The 23,218-nt window shown below is 44.5% G+C and overlaps 1 protein-coding gene across 1 annotated transcript in view; it reads left to right on the top strand.

The window, feature by feature from the left end:
• LOC145358354 (coiled-coil domain-containing protein 183-like) overlaps positions 1 to 23,218 on the top strand; it is a 95,222-nt gene that overhangs the window by 13,545 nt on the left and 58,459 nt on the right. The window contains exons 4-8 of the mRNA XM_080212311.1: positions 3,066 to 3,233; positions 16,167 to 16,271; positions 20,511 to 20,633; positions 21,317 to 21,427; positions 22,433 to 22,508. Of these exons, the coding sequence (XP_080068437.1) occupies positions 3,066 to 3,233; positions 16,167 to 16,271; positions 20,511 to 20,633; positions 21,317 to 21,427; positions 22,433 to 22,508 (583 nt within the window). The remainder of the gene's footprint in view (positions 1 to 3,065; positions 3,234 to 16,166; positions 16,272 to 20,510; positions 20,634 to 21,316; positions 21,428 to 22,432; positions 22,509 to 23,218) is intronic.

Raw genomic sequence — 23,218 nt, 5'->3', positions numbered from 1 at the left:
TACCTCCCTAGTGTGATTGTGTCCTTCCTGTAATGTGGTAATCAGGACTGTACACAATACTCTAGCCGTGATCCAATAGCATTTTATACAGTTCCAGCATAACCTCTCTGCCTTGTATTTTGAGCCTTGTCAATAAAGATAATGTGGTTTAAGGTATCTCACGTGTCTTTTTAACCATCTTCTCTCCCTATCCTGATGCCCTGAGGGATTTGTATACATAGTCTCCAAGCACCCTCTGTTCCTCATCAGTATGCTGCTATTCATTGTGATTTCTCTTGTTGTTTCTGCAAAATATATGACCTCACACTTCTCCAGAATAAATTCCACTTGCCTCTAGATAAAAGCAAATTACTGCGGATGTTGGAATCTGAAACCAAAGGAGAAAATGCTGGAAAGTCTCAGCAGGTCTGGCAGCATCTGTAAGGAGGGGAAAGAGCTGATGTGTTGAGTCCAGATGACCCTTAGACAAAGGAACTCTTTTGGTTCCATTTGCCTCTTTCCTGCCAATCTGACCAGTCCATTGAAATCTTTTAAAGTTTATTCATTGGTGTTACAAGCTGATTTGTTGGTGTCACAAACAGGTTTACACTAACACTGAAATTATTGTGAGAATCCGCTAGTTGCCACACTCCGGTGCCCATCACTTGTTGCCCTTGAGAAGGTGGTGGTGAGCTGCCTTCTTGAATCACTGCAGTCCATGTGCTGTGGGTTGACCCACATCGCCATTAAGGAAGAGAATTCCAGGATTTTGACCCACCCCCTGCAAAGGAATGGCCATATATTTTCAAGTCAAGATGATGAGTTGTTTGGAGGAGAGCTTGCTATCTGAGCCTCTCAGTATTCTGTAAGTTTTGATTCGATCCCTCCCTCATCCTTCTAAACTCCACAGGCCCAGGCTCCTCAACTGCTCCTCGTACAACAAACCTTTCATTCTTGGGAATCATTCTTCTGAAGGTCCTCTGGACCCCCTCCAAGGCCAGCAAGTCCTTTCTTGGGTATAGGGCCCAAAACTTCTCACAATATTCCATATGGTGTCTGACCAAAGCCTTATGCAGCCTCAGCAGTACATCCCTGCTCTTGTATTCTAGCCCTCTAGAAATGATACCAACTGAATTTGTAAACCTGAACGAGGACTCCCAAGTCCCTTTGTGCTTCAGATTTCTGAAGCCTTTCCTCATTTAGAAAATAGCTGTGCGTCTATTCTTCTTACCAAAGTGCATAACCTCACACTTTCTTGCATTGTATTCCATCAGCCACTTCTTTGCCCACTCTCCTAACCTGTCCAAGTCATTTTGCAGCCTCCCCACTTCCTCAACGATTCATGTTGCTGGGGTGTAATTGGATTAAGGTTGAAAATGAATAAAGGATTTGATCGGTTACATAAACTAAATTAATGTTCCCATGACCATAGAGGATGTATTTAGACGATGTGATTAAATAGATGAGTTGAAGGTGATTAAGAATTTGACAGGGTAAAAAGTGAGAAACTATTCCTTTGGTGTGGAGAATCTAAAACAGACCCAGGCTTTACTGAGGCATGTAGCCACCCTGAGGTTAACTCCTTCCTTCCTGTGTGTTGGTTGGTTTTCCCTTTGTTATTGCCTTCTGTTTTGAGTTGTTAATAGCCTTTGCCAATGCTGAAGGGGTTAGATGGTTGTGATTCCAAAGTTCTTCAAAGCAAATAAAAATGTTGTCACCTGATTGTGATACTTCCTTTATTGTCTGTTAACGAGGAGTTTTACACACTCCCTACATCTTTCCCAATCTGCACCTTGGGAGACGTTGAAAAGTCATTTGTGTATCTACAATGCACAGTGACTATTCAGCTCTGATCTACATTGAGAATGGAAAAGCTTGTCCAAGCAATAATGAACAAGGGAACTTTAATTATATGGATATTTTGGTTTTCTTGAATATGTCTATTCTTAACTTCTTGTGTCTGGAGGAGTCAGTTCTTTTAGCCTGTGGTAAATGGGCTAATATGATTATGGCATCTAGTTTACAGTGATAGGACATCCATCTCCATTTTAATTACAGGGGATTTCAATTCTGTCATTTTTGGCCCTTGATTTTTGTCAAAACTTCAGATCAGAAGGAATGACCATAACATGTTGCCATAGCCCTAAAAGCTGGGCAATTCCATACTTGCTGCTTCCAGATGGGCCCTGTGTGAATGTGTCTCATGTTTGTATTTTAGAAAAACTGGTTTATGGAACAGCAGGAATCACCGCTCCTCATGATGCTGTGTCTAATTAACAGGACTTCAGAAAGTCCTGCCAGATATGTTAGGGACCTTTATAAGGGGCAGAAATGATCCACATTGCTGGGGTGTCGTTCTGAATCAGCTTCAGTGAATAAGGATCAGCAGTAAGTATATCCTTGGGGGAAGGAGTGGTTCTCCCACCTACCCACAATAATCCTCTGCCCATTACAGTGGCAATCAGGTGAGCATCCCATCTGCATTGCCAATCTTTCAGGGATGTCTTGGAGTTTCCAGGAATGGAAGATCATGACATTGCTATCAGCAAACCAGGACCACGTTAAACAAGCTAGTGTTTTTTAAACAATTCTGTTTGACTAAACATCAATAAAAATGGATAATGTAGCATCTGTCTCTGTTTCACTTGGCCATGCACCCAGAGAATAGGCCAATGGTGGGAATGTGGGCTTGGGCAGTTTGACGTGATGAAATCTGAAGAATGTACCCAGCCAGAGCCAATAACTTTCAATCAACCCAGTCTTGTTCCACCGCCCCTCCCCTGGAAATTCCAGGAGTTGATCCTGGCATTTGAACCAAATTCAAGACAATGTTACAACAGTATGAATCATAGCCATTCCTTACTCAAGGTTCCAGTAATATTAAGTCATTTCTAGATTGGCATTGATCTGTAAAGTGCTTTAATTGCTGGGCACACTTTTTAAACCAAAGTGTGGCCCTAATGAATTAATAAGTGGTGAGTGTAGAGAGAAGGAATGAGGTTCACCTTAACCTGTGACTGTCTGAATGTCTTCATATTTCTCATTTTCTGGCCCTCTGTCTCACTGTTGTATTTTTGGTCTAATAGGGTTCCAAAGAGTTGCTGAATAAACATCTATATGACACAGTAAACCATTATAATCTGAACTGCTATGAGGTTAAGAAACGACAGAAGATTTTGATGGACCTTATGCAAACTCTGAAGGCTGTTAAAAAGGAGACACAGTTTGGTGCAGGAGAGCAGAATGATCTTCAGGTATGCTCCCTTTTATATTTTTAAACTTCCTCTCTCCCTCCACCTTTTTTAATCGATCTGACTGTAATTCCACTTTGAAACTCACTGATCAGCATTCACAGACAATATCGCTTGTTAGATGCTGCAGACAACTGCCGACATTGAAGGATTGCCCGGTTATGGTTCAGGTTAGAAACTCAAATGTTGTATGCAGCCCGCCTGAATCATAAGTTTTGCCTCTTGAATTTGGCTAGGATAAGCATAAAATGTTCCACTTCAGGTGTGATTCAAAAGACCCACTAGGGAGCTTTTATAAACAAAGTTTATTTAAGAACATAGTTAACATGTATGGAAAGAAAATTAGCAATAACTTCTATCAGTTAAAACAAGAAACAAAACAACCACAATAATATATAACCTTTAACAAAGATATCTAATGTATTCCAATTAAAACAAATCCGTAGAAAAATCCCTTTAAACAGGTTCAATACAGCAAAGTCTACTGCTTACGTGACAATGGAAATTGAGTCGTTTGGTTGAAGTCTGCAATTCTCTGGATTCACTCCACACAGTTTGAAGATAAAAAAGCTTCCCCAACACCAGAGAGATTCTGGTCGAGCCCCCAACAACAGCAGATTTTTCCCCGTTCAGGAAAACAACAGAATTTCCAAAACAACAGGAAGAGAGGGAGAACACATTTTAGGAGAGGTATTGGGGTTCTTGAGAAACATTAAGGTAAACAAGTCTCCAGGGCCTGATGGGATATGCCCCAGAATACTGAGAGAGGCAAGGAAGGAAATTGCTGGGACCTTCAGAGAAATCTTTATATCCTCACTGGCTACAGGGAGGTCCCAGCAGATTGGAGAATAGCCAATGTTGTTCCTTTGTTTAAGAACGGTAGCAAGAATAATCCAGGTAATTACAGGCCGGTGAGCCCTACATCAGTGTTAGGGACAGGGGAGATCCCAGAGGATTGAAGAATAGCCAATTTTATTCCTTTGTTTAAGAAGGGCAGCAAGAATAATCCAGGTAATTGCAGGCCAGTGAGCCTTACATCAATGGTAGGGAAATTATTGGAGAAGATTCTTCAAGGTAGGATTTATTCCCACTTGGAAGTATTAGTGAGAGGCAACATGGTTTTGTGAAGGGGAGGTCGTGTCTCACGAGCTTGATCGGGTCTTTCGAGGAAGTGACAAAGATGACTGGTGAGGGTAGGGCAGTGGATGGTGTCCACATGGACTTCAGTAAGGTCCAGCAGACTGGTGCAGAAGGTGAAGTTACATGGGATCAGAGGTGAGCTGGCAAGGTGGATACAAAACTGGCTCGGTCAAAAGAAGACACAGGATAGCAGTAGAAGAGTGTGTTTCTAATGGAGGGCTGTGACAAGTGGCATCTCTCAGCAATCAGTGCTGGGACCTTTGCTGTTTAATATATATGAATGATTTGGAGGGAAATGTAACTCGTTTGATTAGTAAATTTGCGGACGACACAAAGGTTGGTGGATTTGCGGATAGCGATGAGGACCATCAGAGGATACAGCAGGATATAGATCAGTTGGAGACTTGGGTGGAGAGATGGCAGATGGAGTTTAATCCGAACAAATGTGAGGTAACGCATTTTGGAAGGTCTAATACAGATGGGAAATATACAGTAAATGGCAGAACCCTTGAGAGTATCAATAGGCAAAGGGATCTGGGTGTACAGGTACACAGGTCATTGAAAGTGGCAGATGGAGAAGGTAGTCAAGAAGGCATACGGCATGCTTGCCTTCTTCAGCTGGGGCATTAAGTTTAAAAATTGGCAAGTCACGTTGTAGCTTTATAGAATCTTAGTTAGGCCGCACTTGGAATATAGTGTTCAATTCTGGTCACCACACTACCAGAAGGATGTGGAGGCCTTGGAGAGGGTACAGAAAAGATTTACCAGGATGTTGTCTGGTATGGAGGGCATTAGCTATGAGGAGAGGTTGGAGAAACTTGGTTTGTTCTCACTGGAGCAATGGAGATTGAGGGGCAATCTGATAGAAGTCTACAAGATTATGAGAGACATGGACAGAGTGGATAGTCAGAAGCTTTTTCCCAGGGTGGAAGAGTCAATTACTAGGGGGTATAGGTTTAAGACGCAAGGGGCAAGGTTTGAAGGAGATGTACGAGGCAGATTTTTTTACGCAGAGGGTTTTGGGTGCCTGGAACTTGTTGCTGGGGGAGGGAGTGGAAACGGATACGGTAGTGACTTTTAAGGGGCGTCTTGACAAATCCATGAATAGGATGGGAACAGAAGGATATAGTCTCTGGAAGGGTAGGGGGTTTTAGTTCAGTTGGGCAGCATGGCCGGTGCAGGCTTGGAGGCCTGAAGGGCCTGTTCCTGTGGTGTAATTTTCTTTGTTCTTTACTTGCTGTCCCTTCTAAAACTCAAACCTGCAGCTCCAAACTGAAAATGGAAAAAAAAACTGTCCAAAAATGCATGACTGCCCTCCAAACAATGCAGGATCCTGAGTAAACACAAACAACCCCATTTAACCCATCTCAGTAGCAATAAAAGAATATTTCTAGTCAAGCCAGCAACAATGACACCCTGAAGCTGTGAGCTAAGAAACCACTGCTGAGAGCCGGGGAAATCATGTTTTTAAAAAAAATCTCTTAAAGGTGCACTAACACCACACCTTTTCACAATGCTCACTGTGATCAAAAATCCTCAAAGCAATTCTTTCCAAACATTGTCATAAAAAGATCAGATATTGTGTAAAGCAGAATTTGTTGACTTTCCAATTGTGGCAAAAATGTGCTGCAGTGTGAGAGAGAGTGGTGATCGTCCCTTGAAGGATCAATTAGCCCCCGAATGAGGATCACATGGTCTGGGAACCAGCTAGGGAACAGGGTGGCAGATCACCTCGTGACCATGGGGTCACGCAGGAGCTGATTGCAGCCACAAGGCTGCAACCCTCTATATAATTGTAACCTGTAAGTAAATGAGTTGTGTTTTCCCAAATTGGTGAATGAGCAACTTTACATTTGTCGACAATAATTTAATAATTCCCAGGTGAAATGATTCCAACTTGTATCACTCAAGGTGGCTCCAAAATTCCAATACTCCAGTCTTTGTTTCTAATTAGTGATTTATTATGGAGACAGATTAATCTAAGAACATAAGATCATAAGAAGTAGGAGCAGGAGTAGGCCATCTAGTCCCTCGAGCCTGCCCCGCATTCAATAAGATCATGGTTGATCTGAAGTGGCTCAGTTCCACTTTCCTGCTTTCTCCCCATAACCCTTAATCCCCTTGCCTATCAGAAACCTATCTACCCGTGACTTAAATATATTTAGTGAGGTAGCCTCCACCACTTCAACGGGCAGAGAATTCCAGAGATTCACACCCTTTGAGTGAAGAAGTTCCTCCTCAATTCCGTTCTAAACTGCCCCCCCTTATCTTGAGGCTGTGCCCTCTAGTCCTACTGTCCTTTCTGAGCGAGAAGAACCTCTCAACCTCTACCCTATCCATCCCCTTCATCATCTTATACGTCTCTATAAGATCCCCCCTCATCCTTCTAAACTCCAACGAGTACAAGTCCAGTATATTCAGCCTCTCTTCATAGTTCAACCCCCTCAGCTCCGGTATCAGCCTAGTGAACCTCCTCTGCACTCCCTCCAAGGCCAAAATAGCCTTGCGCAAGTGTGGCAACCAAAACTGCACACAGTACTCCAGCTGTGGCCTCACCAGTGCCCTGTACAGTTGCAGCAAGACCTCCCTACTTTTATATTCAACCCGCCTCACTATGAAGGCCAGCATCCCATTTTCCTTCCTGATCACCTGTTGCACCTGTAGGCTGGGTTTTTGCGACTCATGCACAAGGACCCCCAGGTCCCTCTGCACCGTAGCATGCTGCAGCTTTTCGCCCTTTAAATAGTAGTCCCTCCTACTATTATTGCTGCCAAAGTGGATAACTTCACACTTGCCAACATTGTATTCCATCTGCCAGGTCCTCGCCCACTCACTTAGCCTATCTAGATCCCTCTGCAGACTTTCTACACCCTCCGCACAATTTGCTTTTCCACTTATCTTTGTGTCATCAGCAAATTTCGACACCCTACACTCAGCTCCCTCCTCCAGAGAAACTATATAAATGGTAAATAGCTGAGGCCCCAGCACCGATCCCTGGGGCACTCTACTAGTCACCAACTGCCAATCCGAATAGCACCCATTGACACCTACTCTCTGCCTCCCATTTGACAGCCAATCCTCTATCCACGCTAACACCTTACCCCCAACTCCATGCCCCCTAACCTTCTATAACAACCTTTTGTGCGGCACCTTATCAAACGCCTTCTGAAAATCGAGAAACACCACATCCACCGGTTCCCTTCCATCCACTGCACTAGACACATCCTCATAGAATTCCAATAAATTCGTCAGACACAACTTCCCCTTAACGAATCCGTGCTGCGTCTGCTCTATCAAACAATTTTTCTCAAGGTGCCTCGCTATCTCTCCTTTGATGACGGATTCAAGCATTTTTCCTACAACAGACGTTAAACTAACCGGTCTATAATTTCCTGCCTTTTGCCTGCTACCCTTTTTAAACAGCGGCGTAACATTAGCCGTTTTCCAATCTTCCAGCACTTCCCCGGAATCCAGTGAGGTTTGGAAAATAATCACTAAGGCATCCACTATCACCTCTGCCATTTCCTTCAGAACCCTGGGGTGCATTCCATCCGGTCCTGGGGACTTGTCCACCATCAGTCCCGCTAGTCTATCGAGCACTACCTCTCTAGTGATGGTCGATAACAAAGTGATTCAATGGGGATGACATACACAGGTCAATATAAATTTTAAATGGGTAATGGACAATGGAAAGGTGCACAGAGAGTTACAGAGCACACAAAATGGGACTGCTCACCAGTTAGAGTGGGAACTTGCAGTCAACAGTGGCACCAAAACCAAAGTAGTAGCTGCAAGATGGGAAATGAGTGCAACCACAAATAATACAAGAAGATTTAGAAGAGGCAATCAGTCACCAAGTTTGAAGCGGAATGTTAAGGTAACAACTCCCCTGAATCCCGCCGATACGAGGAGGCTGAGTGTTGTTTTGTCATAGGAGAGGCCACTTAAGGCAGAGGTACAGAGTTAAGTCAAGTCTTCTGAGTAGCCAATTAAATAAATTGGGCTGAGATTTTCCAAGTGCAAAAGCAGGACTGCTCGAAATGATGATGAAATACGAGAGCATCTTTGATGATGAATTAACCAAAATAAAAGGCCTACAAGCAAAGATCAATGTGGACCCAGAGGCAACCCCTTGATTCTTCAGGGTGAGACTAGTAACATATGCTTTGCAAGAAAAAATAGATACTGAATTAACGTGATTGTAAGGACTGGGCATTAACCAGTTCAGTTCAGTTCAGTTCTTGGAACAGGGAGCAATATAGTTCCTGTATTGAAACCGGACAAGACTGTCCACATTTGTGGTGATTACAAGCTAACGGTTAATCATGCTGCCAAGTTGGATGGATATCCAGTCCCAAAGATTGAAGACCTGTGTGCAAAGCTGGCTGGAGGTCAATCTTATACAAAGCTGGATATGAATCATGGATATCAGCAACTTGAACAAGACAAGGTAATGTCACAATAAACACACGTAAAAGTTCGATGCAGTACATGTGTCTGTCTTTAGGCATGTCGTCAGCATGTGCAATTTTCTAGAGGACAATGGAGAGTTTGCTGCAGGGGCTGCCATGAATTGTCATATACCTTGATGATGTTCTCCATACTGGATCACAGAGTGCAGAAGAGGCCCTTCGAATCTTCACCGGCACGTGAGAACCGCCTAACCTATTTACCTAATCCCACCACTCTGTCCATGCCCCTCATACTCTTGTGCACCTCAACCAGGTCACTCCTGAGTCTTCTCTGATCCAATGAAAACAACCCAAGTCTATCCAAAAGAGAAAATGCTGGAAAATCCCAGCAAGTCTGGCAACATCTTTAAAGAGAGAAAAGAGCTGGTGTTGAGTCCAGATGACCCTTTGTCAGATTCCAGCATCTGCAGTAATTTGCTTTTATCCGAGTCTATCCCAACCTCTCTTCACAACTTAAATGCTCCATTCCAGGGAACATCTGATGAATTTCCTCTGCACCTCTTCCAGTGCATTCACATCCTTCCTACAATGTGGTGACCAGAACTGCATCCAGTACTCCAGCTGTGGCCTCACCAAAGCTCTATACAACTCCAACATGACTTCCCTGCTTTCGATGCCTTGATTGTTAAAGGTAAGTGCACCATATCCTTTTTCACCCCACTAACATGCCCTTCCGTCTTTAGAGATCTATGGACAAACACACCAAAGTCTCTTTGTTCCTCAAAAATTCCTACTGTCGCGCTGTTCATTAAATACTTCCTTGTCAAATTACTCCTCCTAAAGTGTGTGACCTCACACTTTTCAGGGTTAAATTCCATGTGCCACATATCTGCCCATTTGACCACCCCGTCTATATTTTCTTGTAGCCAAGACACTCAACTTCACTGTTAACTATGCAGCCAATATTTGTGTCATCTGCAAACTTACTAATCCTGCCACCAACATATTGTTTATGTAAATCATGAATAATAGGGGACCCAGCACAGATCCCCGTGGCACACCACTAGACACTGGCTTTCAGTAACTAAAGCAACCTTCTGTCATTATTATCTGTCTTATAACTGAGCCAATTTTGAATCCACTTCACCAAATTATCCTCTTTCTATGTGCATTTGCCTTTTTTATAAGACTTCCATGTTGGGCCTTGTCAAAGGCTTTGCTGAAATCCATATAAACTACATCAGCCACACTGTCTTTACACAGCTGGTCACTGCAAAAAATTACATCAAATTTGTTACACATGACCTCCCCCTGATGAACCCATGCTCACGATCCCTGATCAAGCCTTGCCTCTCCAAGTGGAGTTATGCTCCATTCAAAAGTTTCTCTAAGTTTCCCCAGCACCTATGTGAGACTCACTGGCGTGTGGTTCCCTGGCTTATCTCTACAACCCTTCTTAAATAGTGGAATCATATTAGCTGTTCTCCAGTCCTCGGGCATCTCCCCAGTGACCAGAGAGGAATTAAAAATTTGGATCGGAGCCTCTACAATCTCCTCCCTTCCTCCCACAGCAGATTGGGATAAAATACATCCATAAGAACATAAGAACATAAGAAATAGGAGCAGGAGTAGGCCATCTAGCCCTTCGAGCCTGCCCCGCCATTCAATAAGATCATGGCTGATCTGTTGTGGCTCAGTTCCACTTTCCCGCCCTCTCCCCATAACCCTTAATCCCCTCTCTTATCAAGAACCCATCAACCCGCTTCTTAAAAATATTTAGCGAGGCAGCCTCCACCACTTCAACGGGCAGAGAATTCCAGAGATTCACCACCCTTTGAGTGAAGAAGTTCCTCCTCAACTCCGTTCTAAACCGCCTCCCCTTTATCTTGAGGCTGTGCCCCCTAGTCCTACTGTCCTTTCTGAGCGGGAAGAGTCTCTCCACCTCTATCCTATCCATCCCATTCATCATCTTATACGTCTCAATGAGATCTCCCCTCATTCTTCTAAACTCTAACGAGTACAAGCCTAGTTTATTCAGCCTCTCCTCATAGCTCAACCCCCTCAACTCCGGTATCAGCCTAGTAAACCTCCTCTGCACTCCCTCCAGGGCCAAAATATCCTTGCGCAGGTGCGGCGCCCAAAACTGCACACAGTACTCCAGCTGCGGCCTCACCAATGCCCTATACAGCTGCAGCAAGACCTCCCTACTTTTATATTCAATCCCCCTCGCTATGAAGGCCAGCATCCCATTCGCCTTCCTGACCACCTGCTGCACCTGCAAGCTGGGTTTTTGCGACTCATGCACAAGGACCCCGAGGTCCCTCTGCACCGTCGCCTGCTGCAGTTTTTCGCCACGTAAGTAATAGTCCTTCCTACCATTCTTCCTACCAAAGTGGACCACCTCGCACTTGCCAACATTAAATTCCATTTGCCATTTCCTGGCCCATTCGCCCAGCCTATCTAGATCCTTCTGCAGACTCTCCACACCCTCCGCACAATTTGCCTTTCCCCCAATCTTGGTGTCATCAGCAAATTTCGACACCCTGCACTCGGTTCCCTCCTCCAGATCATCTATATAAATGGTAAATAGCTGAGGCCCCAGCACCGACCCCTGGGGCACCCCACTAGTCACCAACCGCCAATCCGAATAGCACCCATTGACCCCCACTCTCTGCCTCCTATTTGACAACCAATCCTCTATCCACGCTAACACCCTACCCCCAACTCCATGTCCCCTGACCTTCTGCAATAACCTCTTGTGAGGTACCTTGTCAAACGCCTTCTGAAAATCCAGAAAGACCACATCCACCGGCTCTCCTCTATCCACTGCCCTAGACACATCCTCATAGAACTCCAGTAAATTTGTCAGACACGACTTCCCTTTAATGAAACCGTGTTGCGTCCGCCCTATCAAGCAATTCCCTTCAAGATGCCTCGCAATTTCCTCCTTAATGACGGATTCTAACATTTTACCTACCACAGACGTTAAACTAACCGGCCTATAATTCCCCGCCTTTTGCCTGGCACCCTTCTTAAACAACGGCGTAACATTAGCCGTTTTCCAATCTTCCGGCACTTCCCCGGAATCCAGCGACGTCTGGAAAATAACCACCAAGGCATCCACTATAACCTCCGCCATTTCTTTCAGAACCCTCGGATGCATTCCATCCGGTCCTGGGGACTTGTCCACAATCAGCCCCTCCAGTCTGTCGAGCACCACCTCTCTAGTAACAGTAATGTCATTAAGACCCTCCATTCCTACCACCTTTCCATCTCTAACACCCGGCAAATTATTCACGTCCTCCTCCGTGAAGACAGAAACAAAAAAGTTATTCAAGACCTTAGCCATATCCCCATCCCCTACCACTAGCTCCCCTTTCTCATCCTCTAAAGGACCAACGTTCACCCTAGCCAGCCTCTTCCTTTTTATATATTTATAAAAACTCTTGCTATCCTTTTTTATATTAAGTGCTAGCCCAGCCTCATAGCTTCTCCTACCCTCCTTTATCAACTTCTTTGTCAATCTTTGTTGACATTTAAACCTTTCCCAATCCTCTTCTCGCCCACTGCTCTTAGCTACTCTAAATTCCTCCGCTTTTAATTTAACACTTTCCTTCACCTCCTTCGTTATCCACGGCTTATTACCTCTCTTCCTACTGTCCTTTTTAACCATCGGAATAAATTTCTGCTGAGCACCAAGAAAGATCTCCTTAAAGATCCTCCACTGCTCCTCAGCAGACCTACCTTCCAACGCACTCCCCCAGTCCACATTCGCCAATTCTTCTCTCATCCTACCATACTCCCCTCTGTTCAAACAAAGGACGCGTGTCCGGGAACCCACTTTCTCCTCCTCCATCTGCACCAGAAACTCCACCATACAATGATCACTCTCTCCAAGAGGATCCTTCACCGCAAGGTCCCTAATTCTACCCGCCTCATTACATAGCACCAGATCCAAGATAGCTCGCTCCCTCGTCGGCTCCAACACACACTGTTCAAGGAAATTATCCCGGCAGCGTTCCAAGAACTCCTCCTCGAGCCCACCTCGTCCAACATGGGTCGACCAATCAATATGCAGATTGAAATCTCCCATAACTACTGCCGTCCCATTCCTGCACGCCGCACTTATTTGCGTGTTAACAGCCCGCCCCACCTCCAGATCATTATTCGGGGGCCTATAGACGACACCCACCAGCGTCTTCCTCCCTTTGCTGTTCCTAATCTCCACCCACAACGATTCCACGTTCTGCTCTTTGGCTCCGATATCATCCCTTGCTACCACCTTGATACTATCCTTAATCAGCAGAGCTACGCCACCCCCTCTTTCCTCCTGCCTATCCTTCCTAAACACTTGATAGCCCTGTACATTCATCTCCCAGTCCCTGTCACCTTGCAGCCACGTCTCTGTAATGGCCACCAGATCGTATCCATTTGTGTCGATCTGCGCCACCAGCTCATCCACTTTATTCCGAATGCTTCGTGCATTCAGATAAAGCGCTTTCATCCCAGCCTTCACCTGGACTCTATTTGCCGTAACGCCACCAATTGGGACATCCTTGGCCTCTTCCCTTACCTGTACCCTATCCTTAACTTTAGACCTCGTAGCGTCACCTACCCTCGCACCCTCCTGGAGATTTATCCAATTTTAAACCTGCCAACACTTGCAATATTTTGTCACTGCCTCCGTCTTCGAGACATAGAGAAGCGAGTCTATGTCCCGTATGACGGACCCTCACTCAGTCTGTGTCTCCATTTGGCTGACCCTCACAACATCTGTATTCCCTTGTGACTGACCCTCACTCAGAGCCTCACTAAGTCTGTCGCCATGTGACTGACCCTCACTCAGTCTGTGTTTTCATATGATCAACCCTCACTCAGCCTGTATTTCTGTGTGAGTGATCCTCAGTCAGTTTGTATCTGCTTGTGACTGACCCTCAGTCTGTGTCTCCATCTGACTAACCCTCTGTCTGTCTCAATCAGCTTAATCAAAACCTCAAAGTCCATTAGCTGTATCATGCATAATCACTGCATGGCTAAAATCAGTAATTATTCTGCTTTCTCAGCATCTGAGCTAAATGTTTTCCAGACAATCCAGCTGCTTGCAGAATAAAACTGAATCTTTAAACATTCCACTTAAACAAACATAATATATACATCAGTATCTATTGCACTAGTATCATCACACCTCCCTCTTAAAAATGAACCAATAATATGAAAAGATGGCTTCATTTTTCAAAAGTCTTTAGCTTTTCCCACACCATTAGTAGTGTTTAAGGTATATACTTGATTATATCTCTGCATGCAAATTTACCAGTATTATAGTCCACTTCAGTCGTCTTTCCCAACGTTCCCTCATCCTTTCACATCAAAATTTTGACAAAGCTTCTGGAATCATGTTCTCTTTTCCTGCCACATGTATAATCTTCAAATGAAATGGCTGTAACAATAGACTCCATCTGAACAGGCTTGCATTTTTATCTTTCAACTTCTCCAGAAACTTCAATGAATTATTGTCAGTGTAAACAATCGTCTCTGATGAATTGCTGGCAACATAAATATTAAAATTTGCAATGTCAATACCAAACATAACATTTCTTTCTCAATGATTGAATATTTCTTTTGATGAATATTTAATTTTCTGGAAAATTAACCAATAGGTCTTTCTATCCTCTCGTCATCTTCTTGTAACAGTACTGCACCAACGCCCACACCACTCGCACCAGTGGCCACTTTGAATGGTTTTGCACAAATCTGTGTCATCAACACTGGTGCAGTGGTTAACACAGTTTTCAGACTGTCACTGCTTTCTGACACTCAGGTGTCCACTGAAATTTGCTGTGATTTTTCAGCAGTTCAGTTAGTGGAGCAACTACACTGCTAAACTTTGGCACAAATATTCTGTAAAAAACTATTCATGCCCAGGAATCTTAGCGTCTCTCTTCTCTTTGGCAGTATTGGGAACTCCCAAATAACTTTTGTTCTCACATTCCTTGGGGCCAACAATTGTCCATGTTGTTCTAGGTAAAAGACACCTCTGAGACTGTTATTGAGTCAAAATACGATAGGATTTATTTCAAAAGCTTTTGGGAGAAATCTGGCCCCTAACAGTGGTTTACCAGGCTTCTCATTGAACACAAATACAAGTGGGTATCTATACATTATGATTCTCAGCACCAGTCACGATGCAAACACTGGTATCAGTTAGGACTCGCAACACTTCCACTTCCAGCCAGGATGCACCCCCCCCGGCTTCAACCAGGACTCGAATCCTGTCTGGCAGCTTCAATCACGATGCAGGCATCGGTACTGTCACGATTCACAATCTCTCCAGTGGCTTCAGCAGCTTCTCCATTGAAGTTACTTGGGCAGTCACGGCTGTCTCAGCAGGACTCCCGAGAAAAAGCCGGTATCGCAATCTACCAGCTGTAGCTGTTTAATGATGTTCAGTTAGCACAAACAGGTAAGGTTTGCAATGTCTACAAAATAACATTCACATTTGACTATCTATCTTTGTGGAAATGAAAGTTAAAGAATGAAGTAACTTAATTACTAATAGTTGAACAATATTTTAAAATGAAAGGAAACAATTTTAATTTCAAACTTATTACTGCTTGAATTCCAAGTAGGCAACATTCCTGTTACAGACTTAAATGCCACTTTAAATACAGTTAGCACCCATACATATACTTGCTATAATGAGTCTAGACTTGAAGCCTTTCAGAATAAAAATGTGTTTCAGAGCAGTTTATGGAACTCTGTCTTCATACAAACCTTAGGCAGAACTGAAAAGCTGTTTTTTTTTCCCCACAGATCTAACTCCCCCCATTAACCACAATATCGTGATTTTGTCAGACAACCTAATCAAAGGCCCCAGGGGAAATCTTAATCTGTAAACAAATATCCATTAGCTCTATCCTGTGTAAACACTGCACGGCTAAAATGAATAATTATCCTGCTCTCCCAGCATCTGAGCTAAATGTTTTCCAGACACACCGACTGCCTGCAGAATAGAGCTCGATCTATAAACAGTCTCCTTAAACAAATATATTGTACCAATTGCACTAGTATCATCACAATATGAATAGTCCACTCAGACTCTCAAATCTGTTCTGTTGTTTAAAAAGATTTTGGCTGATTTGTATTTTAACTCCATCTACCCATCTGGTTGCATAATCCTTAAAATCCTCGCTGAACAAGAATTATTCAGAACATGATTACAGAAGTGGCCAGTTGGGTAACCTCTCCAAATCTTTCTATCCGCCATGCTGCTACCTGGGAGTCTGGCTTGCCAACATTCCAGGCCACTTTTCAACCTTCCAGTTGCTCCTTGTTCTCACGTACAAACTGTACAAGAAGCATCAAAAATCTATTTGTTTATTTATAGATAATTCGTCAGATTGAGAATAAAATTGAGAAGATGGATACTAAAATCAAAGTTGCGAAGCAGATTTATCAGATGTATCAGAACATTCTGGAGTGTCTGCAGAGAGTGAGTAAATCACAGTATGGACTAGGATTCTCCCAAATTCCTTATGTCCTGTGTATGTGTATCAGCAACAGCCACAAAGGATGTCCCCCTCCCACTCCAATATGCTTTTAAGCCAGTCAGAGATGTCCCTGTCCCTGGCACCGGGCAGGCAACGTACCGCGATACAGGCCTTTGGAGCTTGCACCTAAATATCTGGGTTCAGGGATACTCGGATGGCATGGTGGCACAGTGGGTTAACACTGCTGCCTCAAAGCGCCATGGACCCGGCTTGGGTCACTGTTCATAGAAATCATAGAAACCCAACAGTGCAGAAGGAGGCCATTCAGCCCATTAAGTCTGCACTGACCACAATCCCACCCACACCCTACCACCATATCCCTACCTATTCACCCACTAATCCCTCTAACCTACCTACTGTTCTGTTTGCACATTCTCCCCATGTCTGCTTGGGTTTCCTCTGAGTGCTCTGGTTTTCTGCCACAGTCCAAAAATGTGCAGGTCAGATGCTTTGGCCATCCAAATTGCCCCTTAGTGTCCTGAGATGCATAGGTTAGTGGGATTAGCGGGGTAAATATGTGGAGTTACGGGGAAAAGGCCTAGGTGGGATTGTTGTCGGTGCAGACTCAATGGGCCGATGGTCCCTTTTTGCACTGTAGGAATTCAATGATTTCTATGATTCTAAAGACACCAAAGGCAACATCAAGGGCTGAAGGGCCTGTACTGCGCTGTAATGTTCTATGTTCTATAAATGCACGCACTATTCAAAATAGAGTCAGTGAGTTGACAGTACAAATAAATGGGTATGATTTGGTGGGGATTACTGAAACGTGGTTGGAGGAGGAATGTTCAAGGGTACTCAGTATTCCGGAAGGATAGACAGGATGGAATAGGAAGTTGAGTTGCTTTTTTGGTTAAAGATGATACTAAGGCTGTATTAAGAAATGACATTGGCACTAAGGGTGAACGTGTTGAATTGATCTGGGTAGAAATAAAAAACAAAGGAAAAAATATCTTGGTAAGAGTAATTTACAGGCCCCCGAGCAATGCTTCCAAAGTGGGGCATAGTATAAACCAAGAAATAATGAAGGCTTGTGAGAAAGGCACAATGGTAATCGTGGCTGATTTTAACATGCATACTGATTGGATTAATCAAATTGGCAAAGGTAATCGCGTGTGAGGGATTGTTTCTTAGAGCAATGTGTTATGGAGCTAACAAGGGAGCAGGCTATTTTAGATTTACTTTATGCAATGAAGGTGGGTTTATAAATAGTTTTGTTGTTAAAGGTCCTCTTGGAAAGAGTGATCACAGCATGCTAGATTTTCAAATTGTGCGAGAGAAGACAGTGTGCCATACTAGAGTTTTACCCCGCTAATCCCCCTGAGACTAAGGTCAATTTAGCATGGCTAATCCACCTAACCTGCACATTTTTGGACTATGGGAGGAAATCGGAGCACCTGGAGGAAACCCATGCAGACATGAGGAGAACATGCAAATTCCAAACAGACAGTGACTCAAACAGGGAATTGAACCTGGGTCTCTTTGAGGTTGGTGACTAGTGGAGTGCTGCAGGGATTGGTGCTGGGGCCTCAGCTATTTACCATTTATATAGATGATCTGGAGGAGGGGGCTGAGTGTAGGGTGACGAAATTTGCTGATGACACAAAGATGAGCGGAAAAGCAAATTGTGTGTGGAAAGTCTGCAGAGGGATCTGGATAGGGTGAGCGAGTGGGTGAGGACCTGGCAGATGGAGTACAATGTTAGCAAGTGTGACGTTATCCACTTTGGCAGGAATAATAGTAGGAGGGATTACTATTTAAAGGGTGAAAAGCTGCAGCGTGCTACAGTGCAGAGGGACCTGGGGGTCTTTGTGCATGAGTCGCAAAAACCCAGTCTGCAGGTGCAGCAGGTGGTCAAGAAGGCGAATGGGATGCTGGCCTTTATAGCGAGGGGGATAGAATATAAAAGCAGGGAGGTTTTGCTGCAACTGTACAGGGTACTGCTGAGACCGCAGCTGGAGTACTGTGTGCAGTTTTGGTTGCCGCACTTACGCAAGGATATATTGGCCTTGGAGGGAGTGCAGAGGAGGTTCACTAGGCTGATACCGGAGATGAGGAGGTTAGACTATGAAGAGAGACTAAATAGACTGGGTCTGTACTCGTTGGAGTTTAGAAGGATGAGGGGGGATCTTATAGAGACGTATAAGATAATGAAGGGGATGGATAGGATAGAGGTAGAGAGATTCTTCCCACTCAGAAAGGACAGCAGGACTAGAGGGCACAGCCTTAAGATAAGGGGCGGGCAGCTTAGAACAGAGTTGAGGAGGAACTTCTTTACTCAAAGGGTGGTGGATCTCTGGAATTCTCTGCCTGTTGTTATGGGGAGAAAGCAGGAAAGTGGAACTGATCCACTTCAGATCAGCCATGATCTTATTGAATGGCGGGGCAGGCTCGAAGAACTAGATGGCCTACTCCTGCTCCTGTTTCTTATGTTCTTATGTTCTTAACAGTGCTAGCCACTGTGAAGTCAAAGAGGAAATAAAGGCAAAAACTAGGGCATACCAAACTGCAAAATCCACTGGCAATCTAGGGGCAGCACGATGGCACAGTGGTTAGCACTGCTGCCTCACAGCTCCAGGGACTCGGGTTCAATTACCGTGTTTGCGTGGGTTTCCTCCCACAGTCCAAAGATGTGCGAGTTAGGTGGATTGGCCATGCTAAGTTGTCTCTTAGTGTCAGGGGGACTAGCTAGGGTAAATGCAGTGGGGTATGGGGATGGGGCCTGGATGGGATTGTGGTTGATGCAGACTCGATGGGTCGAATGGCCTATGATTCTATAAGCTGGAGGACTGGGAGAACTTTAAGGTTCAGCAAAAGGCTACTAAAAATAGAATCAAAAGAACTAAATGAACTGCAAAAGGAAACTAGCAGAAAACATAAATATAGATACTAAAAGCTTCAGTAAGTATATAAAGAGGAAGAGAATAGCTAAAGTAAATGATGATCCTTTACAGGACAATACTGGTGAGGTATTAATGAGGAACACTGAGATGGCAGAGGCACTAAACCAATATTTTGCCTCTGTCTTCATGGCAGAGAATAGTGAAGATTTTCCAAAAACTGTCGTTAATGCAGAGGAACCTGGTGCAATAACCACCACATGGGAGAAGATATTGAATAAACTAATGTGATTAAAGGCAGATAAGTCTCCAGGACTTGATGACCTGCACTCTAGGGTATTAAAGGAAGTGGCAACAGAGATAGTGGATGCATTGGTTGTGATATTTCAAAATTCCTGGGATTCCGGTAAAGTCCCTGTGGATTGGGAACATGTTAATGTGAAGCCCCTATTCAAAAAGGGAGAGAGGCAAAAAGTAGGAAACTACAGGCGGGTTAGCTTGACCTCTGTGGTGGGGAAGTTGCTGGAATCAGTCATTAAGGAGATGAATGAATGTTTGGAAAAGCAAAGCTCAATCCGCCATTGTCAGCACGGTTTAATGAAGGGAACGTCATGCTTGACTAACTTGCTTGAGTTCTTTGAGGACATAACCAGCAAGATGGATAGTGGGGAACCTGTGGATGTGGTATATCTGGACTTCCAGAAGATGTTTGACAAGGTGCCTCAAAAGCCTAATCAAGAAGTACCAACCCCTGCAGTCTTAAACCCACACCCCCCCCAACAGACTGATGCCCCGATCCCACCCCAATGGCCAGCCCCTATTGCTGGCCTCCCTTAATCTTCCACTAATCCCTTTGCAGAGTGGCAGCGGGAACCCCCACCAGTTACCCTGCCCACTAGGCCCAACCCCCCATAGACCCTGCACCCTTGACATTGCTTCATGCCTGGTGGGCAGTGCCAAGGTGCTCCCTGGGGCAGTGCCACAGGATGAAGGCTGGCACTGCCAAGGTGCCCATGCCCAGGGGTACCACCCCTGCCATCCCACCCTCTGGGGTCCCCCGATTGCCCCCATTCATTCCAGTGGTGGGGTGAGGGAAATTCTCCATTATTTATGCGCTTCCCCGCCGATTTACAACGGCCGGGACACCCAGCAGGGATCCCGCACACTGGGCCCTGCTGGAATTAGTGCAGCTGGATGGGGGAATCACTCCCTCTGTTTGTGAAAGTAGGGACCCTACAGGTGTGAAAGTGGAGATTTGTGTTAGAACCATGCATGGGCCCTGAATTACTGGGAATCTTTGTTTATTGCTACAAACTTTATACATCGACTTCATGTTTGCAGGATGCAGCGTACATTCCTCAGAGAGTGGATAGCTTCAGTGCGATCGTTGATGCACACAAAGCTGAGCTAACTGCATTAGCTCAGGTATCTCGAGAAGCTGCAGAAGCCAGGAAGAACATGTGGGTAAGGACCAGAAATCCAACAGCGCCAAGATTAGCCTAGATTATTTGTTCATGGGATGTGGGTATCACTGACTGGACCAGCATTTGTTGCCCATTCCTAATCGCCCTTGAACTGAGTGTCCTGCACAGCCATTTCTGAGGGCATTTAAGTGCCAACCACATTGCTGTGGATCTGGAGTCCCGTGGAGGCCAGACTGGGTAAGGATGGCAGATTTCCTTCGCTAAAGAATATGAATGAACCAGATGGGTTTTCATAAGAATTGATGACAGTTCCATAGTCACCATTACTGAGACTAGCTTTCAATTCCAGATTTATTAATTGCATTTAAATTCCACCAGCTGCTGTGGTCAGATTTGATCCTGTGTTGCCAGAGAATAAGTATGGGCCCTAGAGTAAATCTCCCTCTACACTATTCCCCATCAATTACTCCCAGGACAGGAACAGCATGGGGTTAGATACAGAGTAAATCTCCCTCTACACTGTCCCCCATCAATTACTCCCAGGACAGGTACAGCGCGGGGTTAGATACAGAGTAAAACTACACTTACTCTTTCCTCTATCCTTTAATAATATGTACGTCAATTGCCCTAACTTCCCTCCTCTAGCTATATGTATTAAATATTTGAAGTGCTACCTTCAGCCATGTTAAGCTTTTGAATGCTTTTTTTTTCCACTGTGTAAAGATCGAGTTGGATGCTCTGGAGAAATCATACAGCACAGAGAAGAAAGAGCGAGAAACCATACTTGCCAACCGGAGAAAGCTGCTGAACTTGGAGAAATATGCACTGAAACGCGTAAGGATTGTGCAAGTTTGCTTCTGCTGCTGAGTCTGGAGCAGTGTCTGATTTTTGAGGAATAGTTATAGACGGCCAACTTGTTAATGCAGAAGAGAGGAAGCTTTATCAATAGAAAAGCTCCATTGGATGCAATCTAGTAATCCAGAAGCTTCCGGTCTTTGAAAGGTCAATATCATCTATTCTCCATCACTTGAGTCTAGACAGTGGAGGACTAAACAAATGAAGTTGTTTAAAATGATAAGAGATTTAATAAAAAACATAGCAAGAAACTATTTTCTCTGGTCGGGGGAGTCCAGAGCAAGGGTGGCATAATCTCAAAGCAAGGTTGTTCAGGAGTGAATTCAGGAAGCACTTAATCACACAAAGAACACTGGGAATTTGCAATACTCTCCTATATTCAGACTGTCGGCTTTGGCAGTCAATTGAAATTTCAAACTAAAGTGATCAGTTTTTGTTAAAAATGGTATTCATGCTTATGGCACCCAGGGGGTTGATTGAATTAAGATACAAATCAGCCATGATGCAAATAACTGGCAGAGCAGACTGGAGGAGCTGAATGGCCTCTTGTTCCTACTCCCGAAACGTTATGTATACTGGTGTATCTATTCAGATTTAATATGGTGGCTGATTGTTGTGTAAGGATGTCAGGTTCTATCAAGTAAATGTGGGAAGGAGGAGTTGAGCTACAGAGCAGCCATAATCTCAGTGAGGGAGAAAACATATCCCCACCCCAGCCCACAGACTGGGGACCCCAAACTGTGTCTTCCCTCAACCCCCACCTTGTGGAGTCCCCAAGGACCATTTCCCACTACACCCTCCCCGGTACCAAAAATGTCTTTGCCCCAAAGTCTCTGCCCTCCAACCCACATAGTGTTTATCAGCCCCTCCAGGCTTGAAATGCCGTTCCCACCCTCCCCATCATAGCCTGAAATGGAATCTGTTGCAGCTGTGCAGCTGTTCAAAATCGCAAAAGTTCACATTTTTACTGTTTCTCATTTTTAGATTGATGCTTCCTCGCTTAGATCTGGCAGCGGCCAGTCATCAGCTGCTGGACTGAGAGCAAGAAAAAGTTTTTCAGGTATCAAAGATCTAATATTAAAAACAATACTGGATAGTGCAGGGATTACGGGTGGAATTATATTAAATACTGGATAATATGGGTGGAATTATATTAAATACTGGGTAATATGGGTGGAATTATATACTGGGTAATACGGGTGGAATTATATTGCAGCGTGACATAGATAGGATGCAAGACTGGGCAGAGAAGTGGCAGATGGACTTCAATGTGTAGTGGTCCATTTTGGTAGGAACAGTGGGATGCAGGAGTACAATATCAAGGGTAGGAGTCTTAGCTGTGTTGAAGAGCAGAGGGATCTAGGGGTGGGGGTCTGGGTCCATAGGACTCTTAAATCGGACTCACAGTTGGAGGATGTGGTCAAGAAGGCGTATGGTGTACTGGCCTTCATTAATCGAGGGATGGAGTTTAGGAGTCGGGAGGTAATGCTGCAACTTTATAAGACCCTTGTCAGGCCCCACTTGGAGTACTGTGCACAGTTCTGGTCGCTTCACTACAGGAAGGATGTGGAAGCTATTGAGAGGGTGCAGAGGAGATTTACAAGAATGTTGCCTGGATTGGGAGGCATGCCTTAGGTTGAGGGAGGTAGGGCTCTTCTCCCTGGAGAGACGAAGGTTGAGAGGCGACCTGATAGAGGTTTATAAGATGTTGAGAGGAATAGATAGGGTGGATTCTCGGAGGCTATTTCCCAGGGCTGAAATGGTCGCTAC

The sequence above is a fragment of the Carcharhinus amblyrhynchos genome, chromosome 25 (genome assembly GCF_965287045.1).
Source record: "Carcharhinus amblyrhynchos chromosome 25, sCarAmb.v2.hapA, whole genome shotgun sequence".
NCBI classification, from domain to species: domain Eukaryota; kingdom Metazoa; phylum Chordata; class Chondrichthyes; order Carcharhiniformes; family Carcharhinidae; genus Carcharhinus; species Carcharhinus amblyrhynchos.
This window is presented reverse-complemented; position numbering and strand designations above follow the sequence as displayed.